The sequence below is a fragment of the Convolutriloba macropyga genome, chromosome 15 (genome assembly GCF_964194025.1).
Source record: "Convolutriloba macropyga chromosome 15, txConMacr16.3, whole genome shotgun sequence".
In the NCBI taxonomy this organism is placed as follows: Eukaryota; Metazoa; Xenacoelomorpha; order Acoela; family Convolutidae; genus Convolutriloba; species Convolutriloba macropyga.
Window position 1 is genome coordinate 46041728 of NC_134482.1, and position 27758 is coordinate 46069485.

The 27758-nt window shown below is 34.5% G+C and overlaps 3 protein-coding genes across 6 annotated transcripts in view; 2 read left to right on the forward strand and 1 right to left on the reverse strand.

The window, feature by feature from the left end:
• The window catches only part of LOC142354503 (uncharacterized), a 63992-nt gene extending 56662 nt beyond the window's left edge, over window positions 1-7330 (forward strand). For all 3 annotated transcript variants that reach the window (XM_075406824.1, XM_075406826.1, XM_075406825.1), the window contains one exon: window positions 7081-7330. In XM_075406824.1, the coding sequence (XP_075262939.1) occupies window positions 7081-7296 (216 nt within the window). In that variant the 3' untranslated portion in view covers window positions 7297-7330. The remainder of the gene's footprint in view (window positions 1-7080) is intronic.
• LOC142354506 (chromobox protein homolog 3-like) overlaps window positions 1-27758 on the forward strand; it is a 572284-nt gene that overhangs the window by 323455 nt on the left and 221071 nt on the right. The window contains exon 1 of one of the 2 annotated variants that reach the window (XM_075406829.1): window positions 4130-4142. The exons of the other annotated variant lie outside the window; for it this stretch is intronic. The gene's annotated coding sequence lies outside the window, so the exon portion shown is untranslated. Of the gene's footprint in view, window positions 1-4129; window positions 4143-27758 lie in introns of those variants that run through there. 2 annotated transcript variants of the gene reach the window in all.
• Window positions 19455-27758, reverse strand: part of LOC142353945 (uncharacterized) — a 64330-nt gene continuing 56026 nt past the window's right edge. The window contains exons 9-10 of the mRNA XM_075406179.1: window positions 20336-20548; window positions 19455-19849 (exon numbers count right to left, since the gene is read on the reverse strand). Coding sequence (XP_075262294.1) covers window positions 19623-19849; window positions 20336-20548 — 440 coding nt within the window. The 3' untranslated portion in view covers window positions 19455-19622. The remainder of the gene's footprint in view (window positions 19850-20335; window positions 20549-27758) is intronic.

Here is a 27758-nt window from a genome sequence, read left to right on the forward strand (position 1 = left end):
TTGCTTTTTCCGTAAATTTACGCAATTTTTTGCCAAGTTTGCTCATTTAAAAAAATGTTTACGATATTGTTTTTGATTTTACAAGAAGAATGTTGTTGAGAAATATGTTTTGATTCAAAATTTGAGCCAAATTTTCTGTTTAATTTTGTAAAATTCGCTCTTTTCATCCAAAATGGAACAAAATAGGGTTCTTTAGTTTGCTTTTTTTATAATTTGCCGCATAAAGACACCCTTAAAATGCAGACAAAACTCTTCGTTAACTCCAAAAGGGCATTTTTTCCATTTCTTTTGCGACTGTTCATGAGATAAAATTGTGCTGGTTTTATGGTATTTTAAATCGATAATTATCCAAACTGTAGAAATTTTGTTAGTGAGAATTTGTTGTTTTGTCAAAATATCTATCTACCTGAAATTTGGATCTACCTGAAATTTGGCCAAAACAAATAGTTAAATAGCTAAAAAATAATGCTGAGTTTTGTAAAATTCAGTTTTTTTCATTAAAAATGGCACAAAATAAGCCTCTTTAGTCTACTTTGTTTAGTTTTGCTATATAGAGACACTTTTAAACTGCTGACACAATCTTCAATATTTCCAAAAAAGCCGTGTGTTTATTGCGCTTCTTTTGCCAGTGTCCGTGAAAAAAAATTATGCTGGTTTTTTTGGTAATTTAACTCGATTATGATACAACATGCATCTTTTTTTAATGATATATTGTCTGTGTTGTCAGAATATCCATTTTCATAATAGTTGGAAAAATTACGTATTTTTTATGGAAAAAAAGCAGGGCTAATTAAGGTTTAATCGTTGATTTATACAGTTCAGTATATTCTGATTACAATCAATCGCTGTCGTTCTCGTTTTCTCTCTCTCTCTCTCTCTCTCTTTCTCTCTCTCATTCGAAATTTATTCGTTATTTCCAACACTTTGAACAAAAATACGGCACTTAACAAAGCATTTATCAATAACAAAAATTTTCTCGCAAAAATCTGACTCTCAGTTTCTTCAGCCCAATTTTGGTTATGCTAAAAACGCTCATGTTTTTATGTTGCCGTAATTTTCTTCATGTGAAAAGTACTCCCTAATTGATTGAGACCTGCTTCCAATTAACAGGCCTTAATTGAAAAGAAACTTTATAGATTAAAATAATTTCGACTCCTTTCATTTGGAGAGACACTATATACTCAAATTTTTCTGTGTTCGGTCAATTTTGGCCGATCTATATATTCCACATAGGGGGTTGTGAGTTGTATAATTCGAAAACCTTCCCAGTGTAGAATATATCACTAAAAGATTTTTTGTTTTTTTTTCACGTATTGGTCGTAGTATAAATGTTTGCGGAAAATTTATTAAGATTGGCGAGTGTTGCTGAATTATTTGCTCCAAAATGTTAGATAAAAATTTTGTTTAAAATTTGTAAATTTCAGACTTTCATTAGAAAAGGCATGAAAGAAGCATTTTAGTCCACTTTGTTTACATTCGTCGTTTTAACACACATTCAGACTGGTGACACAACTTTCGTTATTTCCAAAGAAGCCTATTTTTATTTAATTTTTTGCGAGTGTTCGTAAGACAAAATGATGCGGGTTTTTCAGTTATTTGACTCGATAATTATCCAAAATGTGCATCTTTTATTTTTGATGTTTTGTCTTTTTGTCAAAAAAACTATATTCCTAATACTTTGAAGATTTACGTGTTTTTAATTGACGAAAAGAATAGCAGGGCTAGTTTGGTCTAATCCTTGTTTTATACAGTTCAAATTTTTTTCGGATTGTAATCCATCGCTATCTCTATCTGTCCTTCTCTTTCTCTCACTGTTTATCTCTCTCCGGACTTATTGACAGCAATTTGAAAACAATCTGGCACTACACAACGACTCTATCAGTAACAACAACTATCTTCTCACGAAATGTGGCTCTCCCTCTCTCTTGCTATTGCCTAATTATGGTTGATGCTAAAAGCGCTCCTGTTTTTGTGTTGCCTAAATTTCCCTCAACTGAAAACTACTCTTAATCTGATTAAATGGCCTTAAATCAAGTGAAATTTTCCATCAACTAAAGTTGTTTCGACGCACTTTATTTGGGGACAAATTGAATATTCCGAATGTTGTTTTTGTTCAGTCAATTTTGACGGAGAAATGTATTCAAAGTAGAGTGTTGTGAGTGGTATCATTAGAAAGACTTTTGAGAGCAGAATATATAATTAAAAATGAATTTTTGATTTTCTTTTTTTCCAAGGAGTTAAATATGTTGAAAATTTTGTCAACATTTTTGATTTTTGTTTTGTTTTTTTTTTATTTTAACGCGATTTTTTTCCAATTTTGCATTTTTTGCTTTTTATGTTAATTTTGTTTCTTTATGATTTGTTTTATCTTAATTTCACGTTTTTTGATTCCTTTAATGTGATTGCAGAATAAAACAATCCAAATCCTAAGGAGTTTCGAGGAAACCTATCTAGTTTTTTTTAGTCCAAAGCGTATGGTCGTTTTGAATTTTATAAAAATAACAATGGATTATTTAGCGTCGCCAATTTTTTTTTTGCTGACCAATTTTCAGCTGAAAACGAGCCAACACATGTCACATTGTCCTTCTTATTGATTAAATTGTATAACTTACAACGAGTTTCCACAATGAACTAACATTTTTTGGACTTTTTTCCATTTTTGAAGTGTATTTTCTTGTCTTGTCACATAATTGCCGTTCAAAAGACGAAAAAATTGAACAAGTTATTTTTTGCAGTGAAGAGATTATAGTTTTAACAGCTTGTTCACTGTCTTCTAGCAAAACTTAATGGATTTTTTTTAATATTCGTTAATATTTGGCGGTTTTTCTTGTTGTCGAATGAAAAATTCTGGATGATTGCAAGTCTTAACGGCTTCATCTGGGAGAATGTGGGAATGTATTTACTGATTTCATTTGACAGCTAAAGTTTTTTCATGACTTTAACATCAATTTTTTTTAAAAAAATGTAGATGTATTTTTAAATTGGCAATTTGTTGTTGTTTTTTCCTAATCGATTATCACATAAATGTTTGTGGCGAATTATGCCTATATCAATCGAAAATTATGCCCAATCGAAAATGCCTAATGTTTTTTATGCTTTTCTTTTTGTTTTAAAGGCTTCGACACCGGTTTCCTGCAAGAATTTAACTTCTGATTTTTGTATGTGTTTGTCCTTTGTTTTTGTAGACGTATGATTTATTCTGAAAATTGAAAGATCCAATTGGGTTATTTGGTGAAATAAATGAACCCCGTTTATTGTTCTCATTGGGTATCTATTGTTATTATGACTTTGTTTTTACTAATTTTGAAGTATGCAGATGCATTTTTTAACTTCGCCCCCTTTTGTTCAATTGTTACCTAGTCCCATTATTCAGAGGTGAAATATTGCATTACTACTCGTCAAGGAAGGAGCAATTATTTATATAATTTCTTTATTATTTTCTTTACAGAAAAGTTATTGTTTAGCGGCGTCGACTTCCTTTTTTTTCGAAAGCTTTGATTTAATTTTTTCGTTTTTCGTCTTTTTTTGTAAACTTTCGACATATTTAGGACAATGATAAGTATTAACGTCTTCATATGGAGGTACGTATATTTATAAACCTATTTAAATATTCAAGTTGATGTCTAATGCTCTTCTTTAATTGAATTTTTTTCTCGAAATGTATGACTGTATTTTTGAAAGGTGCGGTTTTCGCTCTTTTTTCTACTTGTTACCTTGTCTCATTTCATAGTCGTGTCCTATGTTTTTTCTAGTGGAATGCAAATTGATTAGTTTAGTAGTTTATTTGAAATTTTATTGGTTACTATTTTGACTTTGTTACTTTTTTTTCAATAAAATGGACATTGAGTTTTTAAATCTAAATTATTATTTGATTTTGGTTTTTGTCTTACATCGGGGTTATTTTAATGGCAGGTATCATCGGCCCTATAATGTGGCATTATTTACTTGTCTAGGTGATTTCAGGTGAAAACATTTTATTTACTCATGCACCAACTGTTTGAACAGTTTTTTTAGTTTTTGAAAGCTTTTTCTATTCTTCATTTGGTAGACAATTAAACAAAAAATGCGGGTGAGCGGAGTTGGGACCTTATGTGCAAATGCAACTTACTCAGCCTTCTTGTCTATTATCAAACTTATTAAATTTTAGTTAGTCACAAGTTAATTCTCCATGCCTAATTCACTGCAAGTTTTTTTATCTCAAAAACTAACAGCTTATTTTGCAAGAAATATCAGAGGATTTATTTCAAAACTGATTATGGCATCCAGACTGCCGAAACATGTAAAGAGCTTTCAAAGGAGAACTTCCGTTCACTTGCGGCTACAAGTATGCTTTAAAATTTGACAACCTTAAAGTTTGCTATGATAGAAAACACTTACTTGAATTTCCGTATAAGGTAATGCCAGTTTGTATTCCTAGTGGTATGTAAGTAGGGATCTGTTAATCTATTTGTAGTGTATTGAGATACTAAATCCAAATTCTAGCAAAAAATTTCGACAAATTTAATCCAAAAATTGGTACCCGTAGATGCTTTTACTGGTGCACAATGATAACCAAAAAAATCAAAAACTTTTTAGTAGTGGGTAGAAGAGGATATCGAACCACCCCGCTGCAGGGCTATCTGGGGCACCAGCAAACCCATTCCTATAAATGGCAATATCCAACTAACCACTCAACGCTAACGCGTATTCGTGCTTGATTGGATACCCCCTCTCCACACTTCTTGTGAAATGAGACAATTTTGGATGGTTTTTTATTCCATTTATATAGGGAAATAAAGCTAACGCGTATTCGTGCTCGATTGGATAACCCATTCTACCCACTACTACAGTATTGGATATGTCCACTACTACTTATACATATTACTCTATATTCACATTCTTATACATTTTAAAATTATCATTTCTTGTCTCACTTAGTGCAATCCACTAGTACAGAGTTAAGCTGGTAATTAACCGTTATCAGAAAGAAAGTTTGGGTTCTATCCCCACTGACTCCATTGGACTTAACCAGATAATGGTGTAACTAATGAGACCGTGTAAAAAGCACGTAAAACCAACTTGCGAAAAAACTTTAAAAAAAATAAATTACCAGCTTAACTGTACACTTTTACGTTAAATCTTTCGGCATATTCCTTGAATCTATTTTTGGTATGTGTATATCTATATCTATGAAGATAAATACATAATCTACACTAAAAATTTTTAGAACTAAATCCACTGATATGTTGATTAACATTGCACATTATACAAGTTATATATTGATTTGGATCATTATAATGTATATTCAAAAGATTAATATAATCTCGGTTCTTGAAGTAATCTTTACAGATATAACATTTAAATAAACTCTCTAAACAGTTATCACAACATTTTCTGCACGATTTATTTTTACAACTATCACATTTTACAGATGTATACATTTTTAATTTTTATATTTTCAAAAAGTGAATTTTTATCCTTAAAAATAAAGGTGTCTAAAGTAAAAAACGTAGTGTTTTGTTATATTTGCGATTTGGCCTTTGGAACAAGGAAACAATTTATCAAACACAATTGAAGTGATGAACACTTAAACAGAGTGAGAAAGGAGTACGAGGATGACGTGAAAGATGAAAATATGGAGAGGGTTCATGATCCACTTAAAACTAAAACTGAAACCTCAGATGAAACTATGGAGTGGGTGTATGATGCAGATGAAAATGTTTACATTCTCATTCCTAAAATTAAAACTAAAGACAATACTAAAGCAAAAACTGAAACTGAAACTAAAAGTAAAACTAAAACTAAAACTGAAACGATAACTGAAAAACGATACAGATGAAGATGATTACTTTCTCAAACCCAAAGACAGTGCTAAAACTGAAGCCGAGCCCAAAATTGTAGTACCATGCTGGGTATGTGGCGAAAAGTTTAAAAATGATATTGCCCTACAAACTCACATGAATAAACACTGGAGAGGGAACATAACCTCAACTATTGATTATGATATTGAATCGAGCATTAATCAACGACGGCTGTATATTACTTAATCTGATAATGAGTTTATCGAAAATATTAATGAACCAGTAGATTATATATTAGATGATTTCAAACCATTTAAATATTCTGTTACTTTTAGGTACAAAAGAATATTTTGTAAAGATTGCGTAGTACTTTGGAAGACTAAACGCATGCTGGTTTCGCCAACTAATTTTTTATTAATTCACTCTTGTTTTTGCTAGCCTGAGGATATTGATTTCAAAGGTATTCAACAACTGAGCTATAAGCTTTGCAATTTTTTTTCGAAATTTTTAATTAGTTTCGGTTTTTAATTTTAAGTGGTCAAAACGACGTTTTTCGAACTCTTAGTGAGATTCTTGCGTCGATTTTTGTATCGTGATTTTGGTTTTGAAGACAATATTATCATAAAACTTCTTTACCATCATTGGTATTTTGTGCTTATTTTAACTTTTCTTTGGACAATTTTAGTTTTTTTCCTGCATTGTTTTGTCTAGTACATTCAATCATGATTTCTCTAAGAGGGCAAGTTTTATATTCCCGCTTTTTGTGTTTTTGATACGAGGCATTGGGTTTCAATAGTTTACCACCAAATAAATCTGGGTTTTAAATACGATTATTTTTGTTTTTCTAAATTTGTTAAATTAGCTTTGTATATTTGACGCATAGCTTTCAAATTGTCTGTTGACCGGGCCAATTATTAAAAAGTTTTTTTCTGTAAATACTTTGGATTGTAGTTGATAACTTGTCCAGCTATGTTTCATTTTTACCTTTTTTAAATTCAAAATTAGATTTTTTAAAAATATTTTTGATATTTTGACATGACTTCCTCTCTTCTTCAGTTAATTATTCTTTTAGCTCAATCTTTATGATAATAAAAAAGTAGGTGTCATGAATTCAAAACCTGACCTTTCCCATCATACCTCCCGCAAAAATATAGACAATAACTTGGGCTGGTAGGGGCTGGGCTATACGCCCTATGCTAACGAAGCTGGGATGGCGGCCTTTTTCTTGAACCGAAAAGACCCGTAAATTATTTCCAAACTATGCAAACCTATTTTTTTAAAAAATAGACGTCATTATCAGGCACAAGAAGGTGTGTGGCTAAATGAGCAAGACGTCAATTTGCGAACTGTGATCCCATGGCGACAGAATGGAGAGCCAAACGGGGGGAGAGCCCAGAATCACCTGAATCTTAACTGTGACCGGTGGACATATGAGGACAATAATGCCAGGCATTGGTACGAAGATCGGGAATCATCGCAAAGGGGTGCAGTGACATGCGACTTGAATTCCCCCTAGAATGAAACTTCGAATCCAACAAATTCAGATCTGTTTCCCAACACCCCTCCTCCCCCCCCCCCTCCCCCTCCCCTCCTCGGTGGTTGTGGTTTATAGCCCTCTATTATGTGGTCCTTCCCATTATATCTCGAACATCTTAGTCAGAATAAAAACGTATGCACCCCCACCCCAGTTACCCTATATGTACAATAATATGGGGTGGGGTAGGGGGGGGGGCTATATTTAGGGGGTATAATTTAGGGGTATAATAGAGGGAAAGACCACTAAAATTATTATTCTCACAGCCTCACAATTATAATTAATATCTGTAATGGTCAATCCCTGCTCTTATTGCATTATACTAACTGTTATCAGTGAAAACGTGAGCGTTGTATTTATTTTGTATTAGGCCGACATTTGAAAAATATTCACGGGAAAACAGTTCTCAATAAATAAAAAAATATATCTGCTGTAAATTGATCAATGAAAAAATTATTAATTGTAACCATTTTTCAGTTGTGCATTTGGTTTACAATTTCAATTATATTTTCAGGAAACAATTTGGGTTCCAACAATAAAAAGGGTTCCACCCAGCATTACGTTACAAATAGCGCAATCTGCAATTCTGAGACTTTTTAGGGCATATTGTAGACAACCGTGACAATACCTCAGCACATGCTTTCATTTTACGTCACTGTAGAACACGCTGAAGAAAAATTTGTTTACCATAGAAAGAAGTGACAAAAAAGCTGCGATTTTTCACTTATGTTTGGGATTTTGGCACTTATATTTACAGATAACGTAAATGTCCCCCCCCCCCCCAATAACATCCATTTTGAGCATTTAAGTCATCAAAAAAACTTTAGTTATCAAAAAATTTTGTTGTTCAAAATGATTTACTGCTTGAATTTGAATTCATTTTGTGAGAATACAAAAACTTGCATGCCACAAGGGCTCACAACAAGCTGTTAAAGCTTTATCAAGGGGCCCGGTAAAAAGCAATTATGCAATTATGATAATTCAAAGACATCAAAAAAATCTCACCATAGCAAGTCGCCATTATCAAGAATATAAGTTTTCAGTTGTTGGGAAAAAATTTGAGAACTCAGATTTACTGAAATATTTTAGCTTGAAGCTCAAAATTTTAGCTTGAAACTAGTTGCCTGAAACCCAAATTTAGAGACCTATTTACTCCTGTGAACCGTGACGTGGGCAGTTGCAAGACCGCCCGTTGTCTCAATAACCCGCAGTTAGTAATGGGAGGGATTTTTAATAACTTACCATTTGGATTTTTTTTCAATTCAGTCTAAATGACTCACTGTTGACTATCGCAGATATAGCTAATCTATGGATATCATTAACCAAAGTGACAAAATATTAGTAAATGTTGTCATTGTTGTCCACGATTGCTCAAAAACAGCTATCCTAACATATTTTTGGGATATTTCCAATTTTTAAACAAACTTGAACTAAAATTGCTTTGTCACTGTTGTCCACGAGCTCTTGCAGCTGTAACCTCAAAACATTGTCGACAATAAGATAACTTTTTCAGCTAAATATACCCTATAAATATACTGTCGCAACGTAATAAAAATTGTTGCAGATCATGAGTTTGATATTTTTGCATAAAATGTTTTTCAAAGATAAATTTCACATAATAATTAATTATTTAATTGAATTTATTTGAATGTGACTCAATACGTACAATATTTTGAGCTTAAGTCAAGAATTTATACCTGAATGGAGTTGGCTAGGTCACTGCTTCATTTGATCTGGTTTTGAATATTGATTTGACAAGTTTAGGTAAGTCAACTTAAGGCATTTAAGGTACGCTAAATTACCAAATCTAGTGTTAGCAAAACATTAGCAAATTTTTGGCATATTACGTTTTCTTTTCCCGGACATTTGTTGTTTATTTTTATTCCATCTTCTTATTTTTGGACTAATAGAATGTGATGGTTACATTTAGATGCCGGATTTATTCTGTTTCGCCCCCCCCCCCAATGTTTTTAAGACATCCATTTACAAATTATATGTTGTTATATAGCACGTTACTATGTTAAAAAAATAGCACATGCGCCTGGGGGTCATAAAAAATTTATGCTAACTAAGCTGGGGGGGGGGGGGGACAGAATAGCTCCTACATGCCCTTAAATGTCTTTCTGACTACTTTCGCTTTTTGACAGCAGCATGACTGTTCTAATCATCTGTACGCTGTGTGCTCTGTTCGCATTTTTTCTTTATCTGTTTTGTTCGATGCCTTGATATCAATTTTGTAATGCTTTTAATTAAGTTTGTAGCCCCGAATGATTTCTGACCGTTAATTGAACACAAAAAGATTTGGAATTTTGAGGTTTTGATTGTAAATTCAAATAAAAACTGTACAACATTTTTAAGGAGGTAAATTTTCACAGGGAAATGTTATGTGGGTTGCTTTCTGTCAACTCCTTATGATTTTGAAAATATTGAATTATTGAACTCGGAGTCATTTTAAGAGAAGCTTACTGCGATTCTTTTTGCTTTGAGTTTCACTATAAAATTTAAGTTTCGAGATCGAAGTTATGTAATTGATGAGAAATTGAAAGCATTTCCACTTATCCCGAGTCTTTAAAATGGTCTACATTTGGTGGAAGACAAATTGTTCAAAAACAACTACAACGCCTATCAAGACGTCAGCGGATATAATTGGACACTTATGTAACAAAAACATTGAAAGCTTGAAAAAAATGGCCAGTTATTTGACAAAAAAATCCGCAAGGGTTGAACGTTTAGGTTTAGGTGCTCGATAAAATTTCTGTTCAGCAATTTTGTTCAGCACCTGTTCAGCAATCAGCACAATTGTTTTGAGCATCATAGCTTTTTGAACTTGCAAATCGACATTTTCAGAGCAATTGTTATAAAATTTTGAATAATTTTCAGTATATATTTTTCTTACATAGATTCTGTACTTTAGAAAAGCAAAATTTATATGCTTTCAACACATCTAATAATTGGGGACCGCAAAATTGTGAGCAAAATTTTCCCAAATGTCAATTATAAGACGCACAATGATACTCGATTAAAACATCTTTCTCAGCTAAAAATTTTTTTTCAGCTCTGGCAGCGCAATTCTTTAGCAATCAATTTTTATCTCTAGCTATTAAAGTTCTTTAAAAAGCTGTTCAGGGCTTTTATCTGACAACTTCAGCGATTTTTCACTGTTTTGATGCTTTCGGAAGTTTTTAGTTCACTTAATACATCAAATATTGCGTATTGGGGTACCACTGGACTACTAGATAATGACGACGATTCTGAGATCTGGAAAATGACAGTGAGTGTTAAAATCTCGTTTCAACCTACCCGATTTGTAAAATTTTCCACTTTCGGGTTTTTAATGTACTCAGGTATTGGGTGCTGAAAATATTTTTTATGGATATATATATATATATATATATATATATATATATATATGTATGTATATATATATATATATATATATATATATATATTTTGAGAAATTAATACTTCAATTCAATTATAACTATTAAATACGATTATTGATTCAAATTAAACACTAGAACCAAAAATAATTAACTTGGTTAACAAAACGGTGATTGTCAATGCAACGGATCAACAGTTTATGGATCTCATTTCGTCGGGTTGTTTTTATTTTTCACATGTAAAATGTATGTTTTTATTCTCCCCACTTTGGTCAGGTAAGAATAAAAAATACTAGAACTGCACATTGATAAGTCTCCCGTTTGACTTATATATATATATATATATATATATATATATATATATATATATATATATATATATATATGACTTATACGTTTTAATTGAACTGTACCTAATTGCATTGAAATCAAGTAGATAAGTGAAAAAATAGGTGTTTTTCATTCATTATTCAATAATATGGTCTACATATGATGGCTGATACAAAAAATGTGCAAGTCTAAAATGAGTATTCCTTGATAATTGGTTACAATTAGTGTAATAATCGTTTTTCTAACTCATTGGCCACAAAGTCAAAGACAGTCTCAATTCAATATCTATTGAAAAATCTTTTTTCGTGAAAAACTTGGAAAAATTGAAACTTTCATCGAGAGAATAGTTAAATTTAAACAAAATTTGCTAAAAAATTACAAAATTAAGAGTTTCTTTTTTTGATCATCAGCAGATTGACCATAAGCTGTATAGGCGGAATGGGTTCAGAAAAAATTCAGAAGTATACGAAACAATTTTTTAGCTGAAAAAGGAATGCCACTGAACTGGAATGGAAACGAATCACAATTTTAAAGTCTGCCATTTAAAAGTTGCTAGTCATTATGCAGTGGCTTTTCCGATTTTCTGTACTTTGTTTTTGAAATTTTTTACGGGTTTTGGCATTTAAATTGTTTATCCTTTAAACTTAAATTCAATTGTCGTTCAATATTTTGAAAAAAATTAAACGTGAAGGATTCACGCTAAGATATTTTCTCCACAAAAGTTCATAAGTTATGAAATATTGTTTGGCAACTATTTTTAATGAGAAAAGATTTCAGAAAAAAAATGGAAACAATAATTTTTCTATGGAAGCACGCATCACAACTAAACTGGGTTATACAGAATAATTCCAGATGACGAAAAACCTAATCAAAAATATCAGATTTAATTGCAGAAAAAAACCGTGTCAAAAATTATGCTTTTTGATTTGCCAAATGAAAAATGTTTTATTTAAACAAACGGCTCGTACGAGTCTGCGCGTAGCACAAAATTTTTTAAGGTACATCTCAAGGATGCAAAAACAAGATTAAAAATCAGTCATAGAAAATTTTCGGAGTATCCGAATGCAACTTATAGGCATTGGAGAAAAAACTGTTTGAACCAAAAAAAAAACATGCCGCCTTTTTTGCAGACAAAAATGAAAATTCTTTAATACACTTCCAAAAAATGAGTGTACTGCAAAAAAAAAAACAGAAAAGAAGGACACAGACACAAAAAACCTCACAAATACCCACCACACAAGAATTACACATACAAACCCAAACGCACTAATACAAACCCCAACTAGATGCCAACTGAGGCAATTTCTAGAAAACTAGATGCCAACTGAGGCAATTTCTAGAAAACTAGATGCCAACTGAGGCAATTTTATCATTAATTGTAATTTTGACACAAAACTACGAAAAGAATTTTTTTGGAGTTTTCTCGATTTTTTTTGATTTTGACGCTTGTTGAGCATAATAGGCCGAATTTATTTTTCTGAAATCTCGCAACTGTGGTAGCAGCGAGATTTAATGAGCACAATTTTTCTTTGAAAAAAATTAAAACAGCAAATCTTAAACCAATTCGATCTCTAACTTTATATCCCTCACACACATCAACCATATTCCATGCTCACGCAAACACATACATACATACATACACACACAAGCTCACGCACTCAAAACACTCAAACGAACAAAAACAAACCCAAGACAAAAATAACATTTTTTAACTTTTTTGGCAATGGTTATTTACTCAAAGTACGCAACCGATCTTTTAAGAATTGATTGTTTTATTTCTTGAAAACTAGGCGTGGAGTTTTGGAGGCAATTGTATCGGTAATCAAAAATAGTGACAATTAAATTGTAATAAAATTTTTGGTGGTGTTACAAACATTTTGTCCATTTAAACGTTTCATGAGAACAAAGGGCCAAATAAATTTCTAATTGTTACCTGCTGGTTTAATGAACACAATTTTAGTTTTAAACATATTTAAAACTTGAATTTGTAGCCTGTACTACAGGGGAAATGTAGTACATTAGTATATTTGACATTAAATATTTAGTTAACTTTGCGGGGCTGGTCATTTAAATTTATTTAGTTAATCTTGAAGTTCATAATTTATTGATCAATTTTCATTTCTTTATTGTAAATTTTTTCATTAAATATTTCACAAATTTGTCCGGATTTTGACATGACTCAATTTCTGTTCACAACTTATAACTTCCCAAATTTGCGGTTTACTTATTGTTCATTTTTGCCATGTACTAAAATTGATGATCAAATCGCTCATCATTTCTGTATTATTAATTAGTTTCATTTTTTCGAATTGCAATACTTTAGTCAGTTGACTCTTTTTATTTTAGCATTTTGATAGGCAGAATTGCATTATCTGAATTGGAAAAAATCGCCCTCTAATGTTATCAACTAATCTTTGTGGAGCGAACTCCGCCGAAAATGGTAACGCAGTTAACAAAGTTTCAAACACAAAAAACAACAAATTTTGCGGAGCGAAATTAGTCAAAACATTTGCAACTGGATTTGTATATTTTGCGTCGCAAACACTAGACTTCCATTCGGACTGCTAATACGCACGACAGAAACACATACTTGAAAACAGTATTTTTGAGAATTGCAAGAAATGGACAAAGCTGGCTATTCTAGAAAAAGATCATTTTCGAAATTTTGAGAACATGCTGATGACAATATGATAAACCTAGCAAACATTGAAGAATAGAAGATCGAGCTACATAGTGAACCGTGAAAATAGTCAGGAGTTTTTTTGACGAGGATGATCACTAATCGTAGTAGACTCGCAACCCAACCAGTTATTTTTTAATAGATTTTATGTTTACCTTAATTCTCAGAGGGGTATTCTATGAAATCCAGTTAAAAGGATAATTCCTCCAATTTTTAGGGAAAGATCATGATGTTTTTTTCACTTTGGTTCAGTATATAGGTCAGAAAATAATTATTATTCTCCCTCGGGATTTTAGCCCGACGCTCCGACTGAGGACCCCGGGCACTAATTTCTGTGGGCCGATTAAATTCATGTTCTTATATAAAATTTGAAACAAGCGAGTAATCCTAGAAAAACACTGATGAATAACTAATTCAGTGGAAAAACTGTATTTCTTGGAAAAATTATATTTCTTTCAAATAAATTTATAATAATCATTTGATACTAGTTCAGCTGAAGCAATTTTTAATCTTGAAATTGATGAAACACAACAAACTTTTATTTGCTGCTGTTTATGCAGCAGCCATAACGACTTTGCTTATGAATTTCTAGCTCACATTTTGTTAGAAAATCGGATTTTTTCCGTTGCTGCTTGTCACCTTGGTGGGGGGTGGGGGCGGCGTACTATTTGCACACCAACATCACGTGTCACATTTTTACATATTGGTTGACTATGTAATGGTAAGTGCTTTATAACTGGGGTGTACATAATGTACTGAGAAGGGGGGGGGGGTGCTCACGGAAAAGATCCAGACAAACATTCAACAAAGCCCATCTTTTTGCAAATATTTCTAGATTGATGATGAGACATTTGTCTTTGCACTAGTTTAATGATTAGATTTAATTTCTTATCTTTGATCAAAACGGAACAAAGCACGTATGTACAATTATTAATAGAATTTACAAACCTCATAATTAGAAATTTATTAGCATTGAGAAATCAGCAACGAAAGAATCAGTCAGTTGAAGTATGTGTGAAGAAATTAAACGCAGGTAATGTTCCCCTTGTTAACCACCCCCCCCCCCCCCCCCACGATCCACTGACGTAAACAAAGTTTTCTCATCTTCTGTTCTTTATATTCAAATAATGCTTTCGATTCTTTAAAAAAAACAAAAAATCTCCTGAGAAAGGCGTTTGAGAACGGGTCGAATAGAGATCTAAAAGTGCACACTAATGCTTTTTCTTGTGATTTGAACATAATTATTATTTGATTTTTATTTGAATTAGTTTACCAGCTACAGTTAACAAATTTGTAGAAAGTTACAAAAGAAAACTGGCTGGAGGAGTCTCTAACGAGTCGTAGGCTCAACTAGTAGAGGCCCAGAGAAAGAATCGAAGAGCACCAAAAACAGAAAATATTAGACGTCTCAAAAGAACAGTTTGATTATTGATTCATTTTGTTTTATATATGGGTTAACGAATACCTTAGAAAACTATCTGTATTCAGCATTGGAAATTTTTTTCATATTTTTGGAAAAAGTTCATTCTCTTTTACGAAATTCTTTGCTTTACGTATTTGGTTTTTCAGCGCGTTTTCCATAACATTTGAGCAGTGTTTGCTTTTTAGCAGTATTCCTGTTATTTTTCCTCTAGTCGGCCGACGTTCCTTCTGTTGCTCATAGTTCAAATGATCAAAGTTTGATCTACCCATCACTTGCCTAAACATTTCGTTGAGAAGCTCTGCAATGTACAATTCGTAGACGGTTAGGATGTCGTTTTCAGCCATGATTTCGAAAACGCATTCACACTTCCGTTTGAAAAAAATTGCTCTTATGATCCTTTTCTGCATTTTTACAATTCCATCTGATAAAAAAATTTTGGTATTTCCGTAAATCAAAACTGCATGTTAAATTACGGACTGTGCATAAGCATTATAAAAAATCAAAAAATTTTGCCTTGAAAAAAACGTATCGAGCCTTGTACATTATCCCACAGAATTGCACAACTTGTTTTGAACCTTTTTGATATGATCTCCAATATTCAACGAGCTATCAACAATTAGACCAAGATTTTTGCACATATTTGTAGTACCAGTCCTTGATGTGGCTTTAGAGGTTTTAATGTTTTTTGGTTTTCTACCAAACTTCATATGGTAGCTTTTTTCAGTATTCACAGTCAGATGATATTCTCTAAACTAATTTGACCCTAATCGAATATCGTCATCAAAACTTTTGTAGCCATCATTGCATGCATTAGTTACAGTAGTCACGTCGGCAAACAAGACTAATTTTGAGTTCTTAGGACAACTAAGGAGGTCATTTATGTATATAAGAAACAAAAGTGGGCCCAAAAACAGAGCCCTGGAGAACGTCGTAACTAATTTTTATTTTAGTTGATATGTTTCGTGAATTATTTTCATTGTATTGGTATTGGTTAGTAAAAACGTTTTTCAATAAATCGAGAAACTTTCCTCGAAAACCCTAACATTCAAGTTTGTACAAAAATTTATTATGGCTTAGAGTATCAAATATTTTTTAAATAAAAAAAAGAGCTGAACCAGGTGTTTTCGAATCTATTGTCGATCTCATAAATTCAACGAAATCAATAAGTGCATCAGTGCATTTGGTAGAAATCTGTATTGAGATTTGGAAAGTATTTTGTGTTTGAACAGAAAGCAAGACATTCTTTTTTTTATCAGTTTCCCACAAATTTTAGAAAATGCGCTGAAAAGACTAATTGGTTGATAATTACTTGGATCAATTTTACTTCCGGTATTCTATAAAGCAATTTTTTGAGCAATTTTCTAGGAATGGGGAAAATAACTCACTTTCAAACAATCATTGAAGCTTTTAGTTAAGGGTTCGCAAATTACTGGAAGTGTAAGTTTGATGATTTTATTACTTATTCCATCATGACCGGAAGAGTTTTTGTTTTATCCAGCTCTTGATTATTTTTTCTATTTTTTAATGCTGGCTGGAAGGAAAAATTTTTTTATCATTGCAAATAAAGTTAGGGCTATAATTCGAAGAGTCATCAAATTTTTTTTGCAAAATTTTTTCTCACATATGAATAATATTGATTTAATGTTTCTTCCTCGATTGGCAAATTTTGTATTATTTTCATATTACAGAATGATTGGTACACTTTAAAGTAACTAACAGAGTCTTTATCAAATCTGTCAAAGAACTTTCTTTTTTCATTACGAATGCGATCAGTTAAACTTTTTCTTTTTTTCACAAAATCTTTTCCATTTTCAGGTGTTTTATTATGAAACTATTTGAAAAACTCATATTGTCTCGCTCTGGTTTTTTTTAATTGCATGGTTGAACCACGATTTTTTTACTGCGTTGCCTTTCAATAGGAGCAAACCTGTTCAACTGTTTTTCTATTGACTTCTTTATCAACGATAATTTTGTATCAACGGATTTTCCAATTGATAACTGATATAAATCTTGTTTCTGCGCAAAAGGAGTTTAAGCACTTGAGTATTTTTCGTTAAGAATTTGAAGTTTTTCCTGTGTTGATCTTCACTAGGTATAGTGGTTATTTGAAGATCGATTTGGACAAGCAGTCCAAAATGATCAGTAAGAGATGTTTTTTTTGTATATGTGTTTTGGTATGCTAGGCTAATTGCGTGATCTACGGAAGTCTCTGATAATACTGATACACGCGTTGTAAGTGAATTGTTAATTTTGCATCCAAAACCATGAAGTGAAAGAAATGTATTGAGAACTCATGGGGTTTGATTTCAAGAAGTCAAGGTTGAAGTCCCCGCAGAAAAAAATGAACACAATGCTCCTCGACCCATAAAACCAAAAGTTATTCAATTTTGTCCAGAAAACAGGTTGCACTATTTGCAGGTGGTCTGTAAATATTTATTAATCGAGTTTTTGAAATCTTGTTAGAAATTGTTATCCCTATCATCTCAAACGATTTTATATCCCAATCGAGGTGTAGTTTTTCAACTTGAATTTGTTCACTCACAAAAAATAAACATCCACCTCCACTTTCCTGCTGTCTATTGCCAACAATAAGGGTCTGATAACCTTCTAATTTAATCATTCCTCAATCATCATTGTCAGCAAGCCAAGTTTCCCTGAGAAGAATAATTTTGGGGCTTGTGTTGCAAAACTATTCAGAAAAACTTGTAACTTGTTACGATGGGCTTTCAACGATTGTAATGTTAAAGAAAACAAAAAACTGTTCTCCATTGCGCTCCTCAACTGGTGCTCCTCTAGATACTTTCCCCATAATCAAACATGCTGAAATTTAAGAATTTTTAAGAAATGGTGGATAAAATTTAAGTTATGCTTTTCATCTCCTCTCTCATTGAATCGTGCACTTCATTTTAAAAGTTATATTGTTACCAATCGGTGGTGTATGTTTTGAAAAGCCACCGTTTTTGCAATGCATCATCTTATTCCGGTGTCGCTCTCTCATTGAAGTTTTGTTCCAGTTCTGTGTGCTGCATTCCATTTTTCAAAATTATTTGGAAATTGGAACAATGATCTGAACGGATTGAACTGTGGCGTAGAATTCTTGGCTTTACTGCTGCTTTGTTTTTTGGCTGCAACTTCAATTAAACTCTCAATCGAGTCCACGGAAATAATTGGTTGGGAATAAAAAGTACCGTCGGCTTTTTTGGAAAAAATTCGTACTTCGCAGTTTCTTGTATTAGTTATGATACCCCGTTCGTTGCATGCTTTTTCGATTTCCAATTTAAATTTAGGTGGCCTTTCAGTAATATACAACCTACAATTGTTCCGCGTCTGTTGACCAAGCATTTTGCGGCTACTATAATTTTCGTCTTTGTCCGATAAGTACATGAATTTAATTATAATACCCGAAAAATTACCATTTTTTGAGCACAAGGAATGGCAGGCCTTATCTCTATTAGGGGTAATATGGTAACGAAAGTAGTGGTTTATAGCGTGGCAAGTGTCATCTACGAGATTGTAATTTCTTGGGTTAATAGGTAAATTGTTTAAAATTGAACAGTCTTTACTAGAGTATCTTTCCAGTTGGGAAACTCTTCATTCAAGTTCCGTAATGGAATTTTGCATATGTATAATTTTTTCGTCTTGCTGTTTCACTGTCTTTTCAAATTGATTGACTTTACGCAGTGAACTTTCAACTAATTTTTGCATTTCGTTTTTTTTGCATTTGCTATGTCTGCGGTAATCTCGACAGTTTCAATCATATAAATGATTATAAAATGCGTAATGTTTAATAAAAATAATGCACACGCAGTAAAATCTTTCTAATTTAAATAATTATATATAGGCAAGCATGACCGACTAAACGTCAGAAGAATTGCTCTCAACCATCTAGTTGGAGCTCTAATCAATTGCAGCCTGCTTCAGTCGGGAGGGGGCTAAATGGGACTAAGAAGTTCAGTAGTGGGCTTCAAATAACCACATTAGAGGTTAACATATACCACTATTAAGATTTGAAGTGAAAAATGGCACCAGTTTCAGCGCACTTTTCATTTGACTTTTTGTATTAAATTGCCGCCAATTGAGTTCAACTGCTTGACATTGTGATTGAGAGAGAATTTTAAATCACGCGAAACGCAAAAAGTCAAGGGCGTAAAAGTCACTTGAGAAGTCAAAACTGTCAAGCGAAATTTTTTCATTAAAAAAGACGCATGTGTTTAAAATAGTTGCTTCTCTACGAGAGCAATTAATAATTAACACTTTATGTATTTGGAAAGAAAAAACAAACAATTTGTTATTATCAATTTTGTGGCCCAAAATGTTATGATCTTCTTCACTTATTATGAGTTGTTTAGAGTTGTATAATAAGCTGTACGATCAACCTGTTCAATTAATAATTAGTTTTATAATGGTGGGAAAAAATTCAATCAAAAAATTCTACGACTGGAAAGGGGAAACATTTCCAAGCAAACAGTTCAATAAAAAATATTTTGGCGAACTTCTAATCCAATCCTGTTTCCACCTCGATCCCCGCTTCTCTTCCAAAAACGGGAGCGGCTGCTCCTGCAACCTCTGGAAGAACGTCACCTGCTGCATCCTTGAGCTCCGGGTTCAATCCCGGGCCGCGAATTGAGTGGGAATAGGTCAGGGAAGAGAACGGGACGGGATGTCGTCCAGACATTTGGATCTGGAGTCCTGGAATCGGAAGTGGGTTTGAGGGTTGCAACCCTGTAGAACAAAAAAACATGCTTCAGTAGTTAAATTCAGAGCCCCCCCCCCCCCCCCCCCCCTCCTCACCACCACCAACCCTCCATATGTAAACAGCTAACTAAGTTGCGCCACGACCTTTTTGCAAACAATTTGGTAATTTTGTAGCAGGATCAAAAAGGCGCTTTAGACCGAGAATGAGCCAAAATCTTTCCTCATGGTATAACTAATCATTAATGTACCAAGAGATACTTCAACATATGAAAAAAAGCAAGAAACTAATTTAAAAAGGTCTTAACTAACCTGAAACGTTAAGGTAATTTAGCTTTACTTTAAATTAATCGAAGCTACCTGGAAGTTTAAAAGACTACCTTAAATTCAACCATAAAAAACTTTAACTTTTGCCTAACAGGTTAAGGTGAAAAAAATTAAGGTAAAAATTACTTCAACCATGCTATATAAATTCCATGCTATATGTAATCAATCATATCACTGGATGAAATTTACCTGGGGTATTCGGACCCGGTTCGTGGTGTTGTCGTCGAATGTGGAAATGTATAGCTTGTAGGGTTCCGTGTACAGACGTTTGAGGTCTTGGGTCGGCGTAAGCTCCATCGCCCGGTTGTTGCGCGGGCCGGGTAAGACTGTATTCGCCTTGGGGGAGGTACGCAACCACTTGGTGAAATTGTCTCATGAGAGATAAAGAGCCGAACAAATTTCCTAGAAATTTCAGGGTTTTATTTTTTTGAAATGTATTTCTTCGAGCCAATTCTGGCAAAACGGTAACGTTATACTATTAGATTTTGACCTTGAATTGGTACTTTGGATTTCGAAAAATAGAAATGTTTGGAGGTTGTCAGCCTGCGCGACTACTGTGAAAATGAACCCTTATTGAACTTGAACCAGCATCTCTTAGTTGCAACCCGGGTGTGCTAACCAATTTAAAAACTGGTCTTAAACCATCTACCTTGGGCATTTCTTATACCCATTCTTTTGTCTTTTCTGTGTTTTCAGGGCTTCATCTCTTTAGCCAAGTATACGTTAAAAAAGTTTAAAAAAAGTAGAGCTTTGTTTCAAGATATGCGCGTTAATTTAAGCGCAACTTAATTTCTTATCTCTCAACTTTCTAACAAAAATAAAAAAAGCTTATTGTCTGCACGGAGTAACAAGATTCTCATGTCAAATTAACAAAACAATAAAGGAATGTTGGAAGGTATTTTTCCAAAAAAAAACAAACAACTTAACAGATTTCATTACTACTGTTTGTCTCACGTTATAAATAATATCAGGTTCAATTAAACTGCTAAAGACAGCAAATACTACATTTCATAAGATACCAAATGCTTTCATAAAATCTTCATCATACCTTTTATCTTTTTTTTGTAAGAAGAGAATTATTACTCTGCCCTTTTTATTATTACTCTTAGGAGGCATGCGTCTTTCCCTTTTTATGATTTCAATTTGTCTCGTAAATCTAAATTTATAGAGCAAAAGCACTAAGTCAATCATTTCACAAAAAAAGTTCAAATTTTTCAAATTTGATGTCGTTCTTTGAAAAAGTTTTTTTTCAATTTTTGATGTTCCCTAGTTCATTAGATTTTCCTTTTCCGAAATTTTGATTCCTGGTCAGTTTATAGTCTTAAAAAACAAAACAAAAATATTTTGATGAGATGAAATACTATAAATCAGAAAATCGAAAAAATAATTTTAGATGAATAGAAAACTACTGAAAAACATTAATTTCGTAACAAACGAAACAATTAAAAGGCAAAAAGTGGTTAACTAGAACAAACCTAAATCGAATGAGAACAACAACTAAGGTCACAAACAAAGTAAATTAATAGGAGTTCAAGAACTGTCAACTGTCGTCAAGACCTCAGCTCATCTATTAGTTAAATAGCCAAAAAAGACTGCCAAAAATACATCATCAAAAAATTCCGCAAAATAACCGCAGTTGACCCAATGACCGAAGGCTTTATTATGGGCATAATAAAAGAGACAAATTAAAGAGTCTAATATATCTATAAATCTTTACAAATGTAGAATTTGGTAAATCCTACTTCTCTCGCAAAATTTCGCAATAAAAATGGACACAACTTGAAGTTCGGAAATCAGTTACCATCAAAATGCTAGTAAGAATGTTGGCTTGCGATTCATGGCCATTTGACAGACCAGGCTTTTATGGAACAAAAAAAGGGTTACTTAGAAGTTGAGGGGGTGCAATATTGATTTTCTGAGAGGGACCGAATTGGTAAAAGTTAGTTATCATCAGGTATTTACCTCAGTGCGGTTAAACTTGGTAGGGAGTTAGTGCATAACGTTGGGCAAGTTCCGTTGTTGTCAGTTTCGGGGAATTTGTTTTGGAGATACCGTGGGGGGGACTTTAAACTTCCAAATAAGGCTTAAATTCTTGAGTTCATAGTTTGACCGACTGATTAATTGGTAGCGTCATAAGTCTGATCCTGCTTTTGTTTTAGTTTGAATAGCTTGAATAGAAGTCAGCAATGTATAAAGAAGGCGTTCAGGTCATTCAATTGTTCTTTTGAAGTCATAACAAACTTTACGTAAGAAAAGCTTACCTAATGTGGTCTATAATGTGAAGTGAACAGATTCTTTTGTTTTGATAATTCTTGTACATTGTTGCTTGATAAATTACTAAGGAGTAGAACCACAACATTGCCAAAGCAGTATCAAAACACAGCTGTAGCTTATGAGTTGACCTGTAGAGAAGTTGTGATAACAAAAACATTGTTGAGGGGATTGAATTGACTTAATAAATTGAGAACACCGGTTTGCGCGCTTGAAAATCAGAACGCTTGAGAACAACAATCAACCGCATCTAGATCAAGCGGCTTGATTGAGAGCTTTTAGAGTTAGAGAATAGTAGCTCTTTAATGGTGAATTTGGTTAAAGTTGTGAACCATCTTATTATAAAACCCTGGTTGATTATTGATTTGATTTTGTTATCTTTTACATTTTCTGTTTATTCATTTGATGTTATTTGATTATTCAACTCAATTCATTATTCTAACTAGAGTTTCTTACAGCTGACAAGAGCAGCGTGGGGACAATATAAGCGTCCGATAGAAGTCCGAGAGCCTTCAAAACACCACTTTCAATTTGTTAGAGTTTTGGGCGCTAGTCGGTCCCCAGATAGTCAGCCTAAGCAAAGTACAAAATTCTACGGTGGCGCTCCTGGGTGGGCCATCTCGAGACTTCTTGGCGGTTGGAGTGGTTTGGCGGCTGTGGTGGTTGCAGTTGAACAATAGTGGACTTTGCAAGTGCGAACAACAAGAGAGGAAGGAGAATTGACTTGTGTGGCAACAAGTGAAGGGGAAAGAAAAACCCGAGGAAAGAGTTACGTTGGAGCTTGATTGAAAGATAGAGTGCAATTGTGCAGAGCAATTTTCAGTTGAGTTGGAGTTCGACTGTGGGTATTGTTATCATTTAGCTTTTCTTGAGACTAGAAGATTGAGAGTGTGAGTTTTGACTTAGTCAAGAGCGTAAGTTGCGTGAAACTGAGTTTGTACAGAGAATTGAGTAGAGTATCGGCTTTCTTAGAAAAAGGTTGTTACAGGGCCTTGGCAAAAATCAAAAGATTTGTGAGGCAAGGTAAAGAGAGAGAAGTGAGAAATAGAGGTAGTCTAAAGAGAGAAAAGCTAAGTGAGAGCAAGTTATTCAAGACTGTCATTGTTAGTTATTGGCTTCCTTGAGAAGAAGAGGGCCAGTTCAGAGTATCGAGAGCTTAAAACAAGAAGTTGGCAAGTTGGTATTTGACAAGTAACAGTTGCGTGTGTAAGGTTTGGTGAGTATAGAGTAGAGTATAGAGAGATTAGATTTGAGGGAGAGGGATTTTCCACGCGGTTTTTGTTTTTTTTTAATACTGGAGGAACACGAGTTAGAGAGTTTGACTCTGAGGGAGAGAGCAAAAAGAAGTTTGCAAAGTAGGCCAGTGTTGGTTCAACAGGAGCAAGATTTCAGTTAAGATTGGCAAAGCAGATTAAGTCAGGTTAGAGGAACAGTAGTTACTGATAGGAGAGGAGGAACAGGGCTTAGAGTGATAGGCTAAGGGATCTTCTCAGAGAGAGAGAGAGAGAGAGGACTGCTGGATAAAGTAGAAGAGTTAGAGTTGAGGAACACCACTAGTAAGCGGAGAGGGAAAATGAAAAACATAATTATTTAGTAAACATGGATCGGAGTGCGTTCCCGTTTGTAGAGTATTTTCCGTCGGAAAGGTTTCCGAAGTGGGAAGACTGGAAGTTGTACTACGTTGACGTTGTAGACATTTTACAAATGAGTGGGGATCTAGCTATGTCGTCAATGCTTGGTCTATTGAGAGGATGGGCGTTGCAAGCGGTTTTGGATTTGCCTTACAGATTCTGGTTTTCGGAAACTGGTGAAGTGGTAATGTAGTTAGAACAATAATTTGACATCATTGACGAGAGACTATCTTTAATAAAGGGGAAAAACTGTGATCATACGGATAGTAGTAAAAGTAAGGGAAGAAATGTAACGGAAGAGAAAGCGGAGAGTGAGAATGGTCAGAAGGTAGGATAAAAGACTCTTTAAGCGAGACCTCAGAGGAAGATTCTGAGCTTAGTGAAGTTGGTTCGGATTTAGTGGGAACAGAATGTAGTAGCCAAGATGAAGCAACGAGGAACTTCCAGAACGTGGTGGACTTGCTACAATTGAGTGAGGAGCAAGCAGAACAATTAGATCTGAGTATGTTGGGAGAAGTAAACGGGGAAGAACAAATAAGTATTAAGTATCGATACGATCAAAGAAAAGGACAGGAAATAATTGTGATCCCTAATGAATGGCTTGAGACAAATGTTGCTTCTACAGATTTCAAAAAAGAGTCAATTGAAAATTTTGATGAAGAAGCGCGTCAAGGAAACGAGGTTGAAGAATGCAAATATTTTGATGAAGAAAAAGAATTCGGGGATAGAGAGTTACAGTCACAAAATAAAAAGAAAATTGAGGAAAAGCAGCGCCGTGAGACCTTGATGCTAGTTGATATAGAGAGCAAGGAACCCAGAAGACTACAGGAAGAGAATAGGGGAAAATTCTTGTCTAAGTTGGAGAAAGTAGTTACGCCTGAAGGTTTTGTCTATTACGTTGACAACTCTTCAGCGAACAATGGGGGTGATGACTGCTTTCCCAATAGCGACTCTGACAATGGGGGCAGTGAGGATGAGGAAGTTGAGTTTCGCTCTGAACAGAATGAGTTGGCTGTTTGTACTCAAGAGAAGAACAGCAACTGCGTAGATCTCTTGTCACCTGAGTTTCTGTCTCTAGTAGGAGGCGGTGAAGTCGATATGAGAGGGATAGAATCCAATCAAAGAACTTTTGCAGAAAGACTAGCTGAAGACTATCTTAGAGCTACTTGGAATGAAGAGATTGACACTGTAATTGAAGAAGTCCCGTGTGTAGTTGAGAGAAGGGGTTGTGTATCTAGTAGTGTTGAAGAGGAGTCTTTTCAAAACGGAAATAAACTCAGAGAGAAAAGTAATGGTTCCGTTTGCCCCATGAGCGTTAGTTCTGGACCCTGGCAATGTACAGACTTACAAAGAAATAGGATTGGAGAAATTTTTAGACAGATTGAGTGGAGTGGCAACCTGGGTGACTTAAAATGGAAATGGCTAAAGCTTTGGGCAGTTAATAATCCAGTGGTTAAGGAGTTTCAGGCTGAGTTAGAAACTAGATCAGGGGCAGTTGTGGACTTCGAAAATGATAGGAGCGTGGTCCAGAGTCCCGAAAATTTGAACAGACGATATAGGATTCAAGTATTGTCGACGGGTTATGAAGTATGTCTGTACTGGGTTTTTGAATCGAGCGGAACTAGCACGTCAGCTGCTGGCTTGGAAGACGTGTTTGACAATTGCACTTCAACTAAACAAGACGAGCAACTCGAGGTGATTTCGAGAGCTTCCGAAGGAGTCGTGTCTTGGGGGACAGCTGAGGTGTTAACGGTACGAAATCCAACAAAAGAGAAATCTCATTGGATTTGCAACCTTGACCACTGCAAATCGGCAGGGGAATTTACAACGAGGACAGATAACGAATTACAGAAAGGACCTCAACTGCCATCGATAGCGAGAATGATAACTTTTCAAAGAGTGTTTGAACATACGGCACCAGCGATCATGAAGGAATGGGAGTTTGGGCAAGCATCGTTGGTTGTTTCAAGCGAGGAGAGCATTACAGCTTTAAACGAGTTTGAAACAGTTGATTTGAAGAAAAAGGTTCAATTACTAGGCAGAGCTCGTGATACCATTGTGAAGTGGGATGCTACATCAGATTTCCCTCAGTTGGATGCAGTTTTTGAGTCGCTCGTTATGTTGACAGACAATTTTCAAAGCTATAACGAAGTAGTAGAGACTTTTAGTCAATTTCACCTTGGAGGAGGAGGAAGCAGTGATGTCACGGATAGGCAAAGGCGTATGGAATCTTGCGATAATTTGTCGGTTTTCAGGACATCGGTTGAAAACATTTTGAGTTGGTTAGAGTTCTTGCTTGTTCTAATGTTTGGTACCATGAAAAGTTTTTGGAAGTTTGAAAGATCCAATGACTCACAGATCTTAGCAGAAAAACAGAATAACCGGGATCAGCAGGAGCAGATCTTAGGATTTTCATTGGTGAAACCAAACAAGTTGAGACAAGAACCAGGTTTTAAAAAGCTCAATCAAGTGTTTAAGAATTACGTTTCAAGAACTGAAAAATGTCAATTGGTTCAAGAGAGAGAGATGGACACATCAAACTTTCCTTCCAGTAGTGAAAGTATGCAGGGATGTGAATGTGGGTTTGAACAGTCAAGCATCTTGGAGTGTAGCAATCAGAGGCTTCGGTTACGATTGAAAATTGAAGCGGGTCACGGAGTGGTTTTAGCAATCAAGAAAACCCCTCTGCTAAAGATGTCCTCAGGAAAAGAAACATGTTTGAAGTTCAGTAAACGGCGAAGTGTGAGTCTTGGTGGAAGGTATACAAAGAGGTACTTGAGGAAGTTTGTGAAGTTGAATGAAAGAAGTAGAAAGCAGGTTGAACTAGGCAAAGGCAAATCTCTAGTACTGACGAATCGGTCAACAATACAGATGTAGAGGAGGCTCAACCAGACTTGACAACCAATGCGTTGTGTGTGATCACAACCGAGGAGTTTGACTTTCAGTCTACTCTTGACAGTGAAGCTGAAAACTCCTTGGGACAATCAGAAAATATTGATGTCATGACTTCAGATAGAGTGGAAGATAGATATCTGCACGCCCAATTGAACGCAGAAGTCGAGGGAACAGAGGAATTACGGAGATTTAATGAGGGAGATATAGGGCACAGCAATGTGTGGATGGTTGAAAGAGACTCTGATGACCTGTGGTTCCGAATGGGAGTGGCGTATAATTGTGTTAGTCAGGGCCACGGTCCTCGGAAAGAATGTTATCCCTTTTCTTTGGGGTCTTTAAACGACTTTGGAAGCAGAAGCGAGGAGGTTGATTCAATGCCAATTGTATGGTCCCCATCTGCCAATAGCACACGTGATGTAGTCTACAACAGAAGAGAGGAGTCTCAGTCGGTAGTCAAATTGCATCTTGCGTTGATAGGATTGACGGGCGATGTCCACAGCAGGAGGGACGAGTTCTGTCAGGGAGGATTCTGTTTCAACGGTTGTCGAGACTCGTTGTCCGAGGGACAATGTGGCTTCAGACGAGTTGGAAGGACAGACGGAGCAGGCTGAAGCTGATGAAGAGATGATGTTGGAGGAGGAGGCCTCCAGATGTGAGGTGTTGGTCCAGAGAGGAGATGGGTGGACATCCTTTCAAGCATCGAAGGAAGAAAGATTTTGAGGAAGTACAGTCGGTTTCGTAATCTTCAGCACGATAACCTCTTTTATTTTGGTATCCTATTTTTGTGTTTAGAACTAGTTTCTGTGTCTAATCAT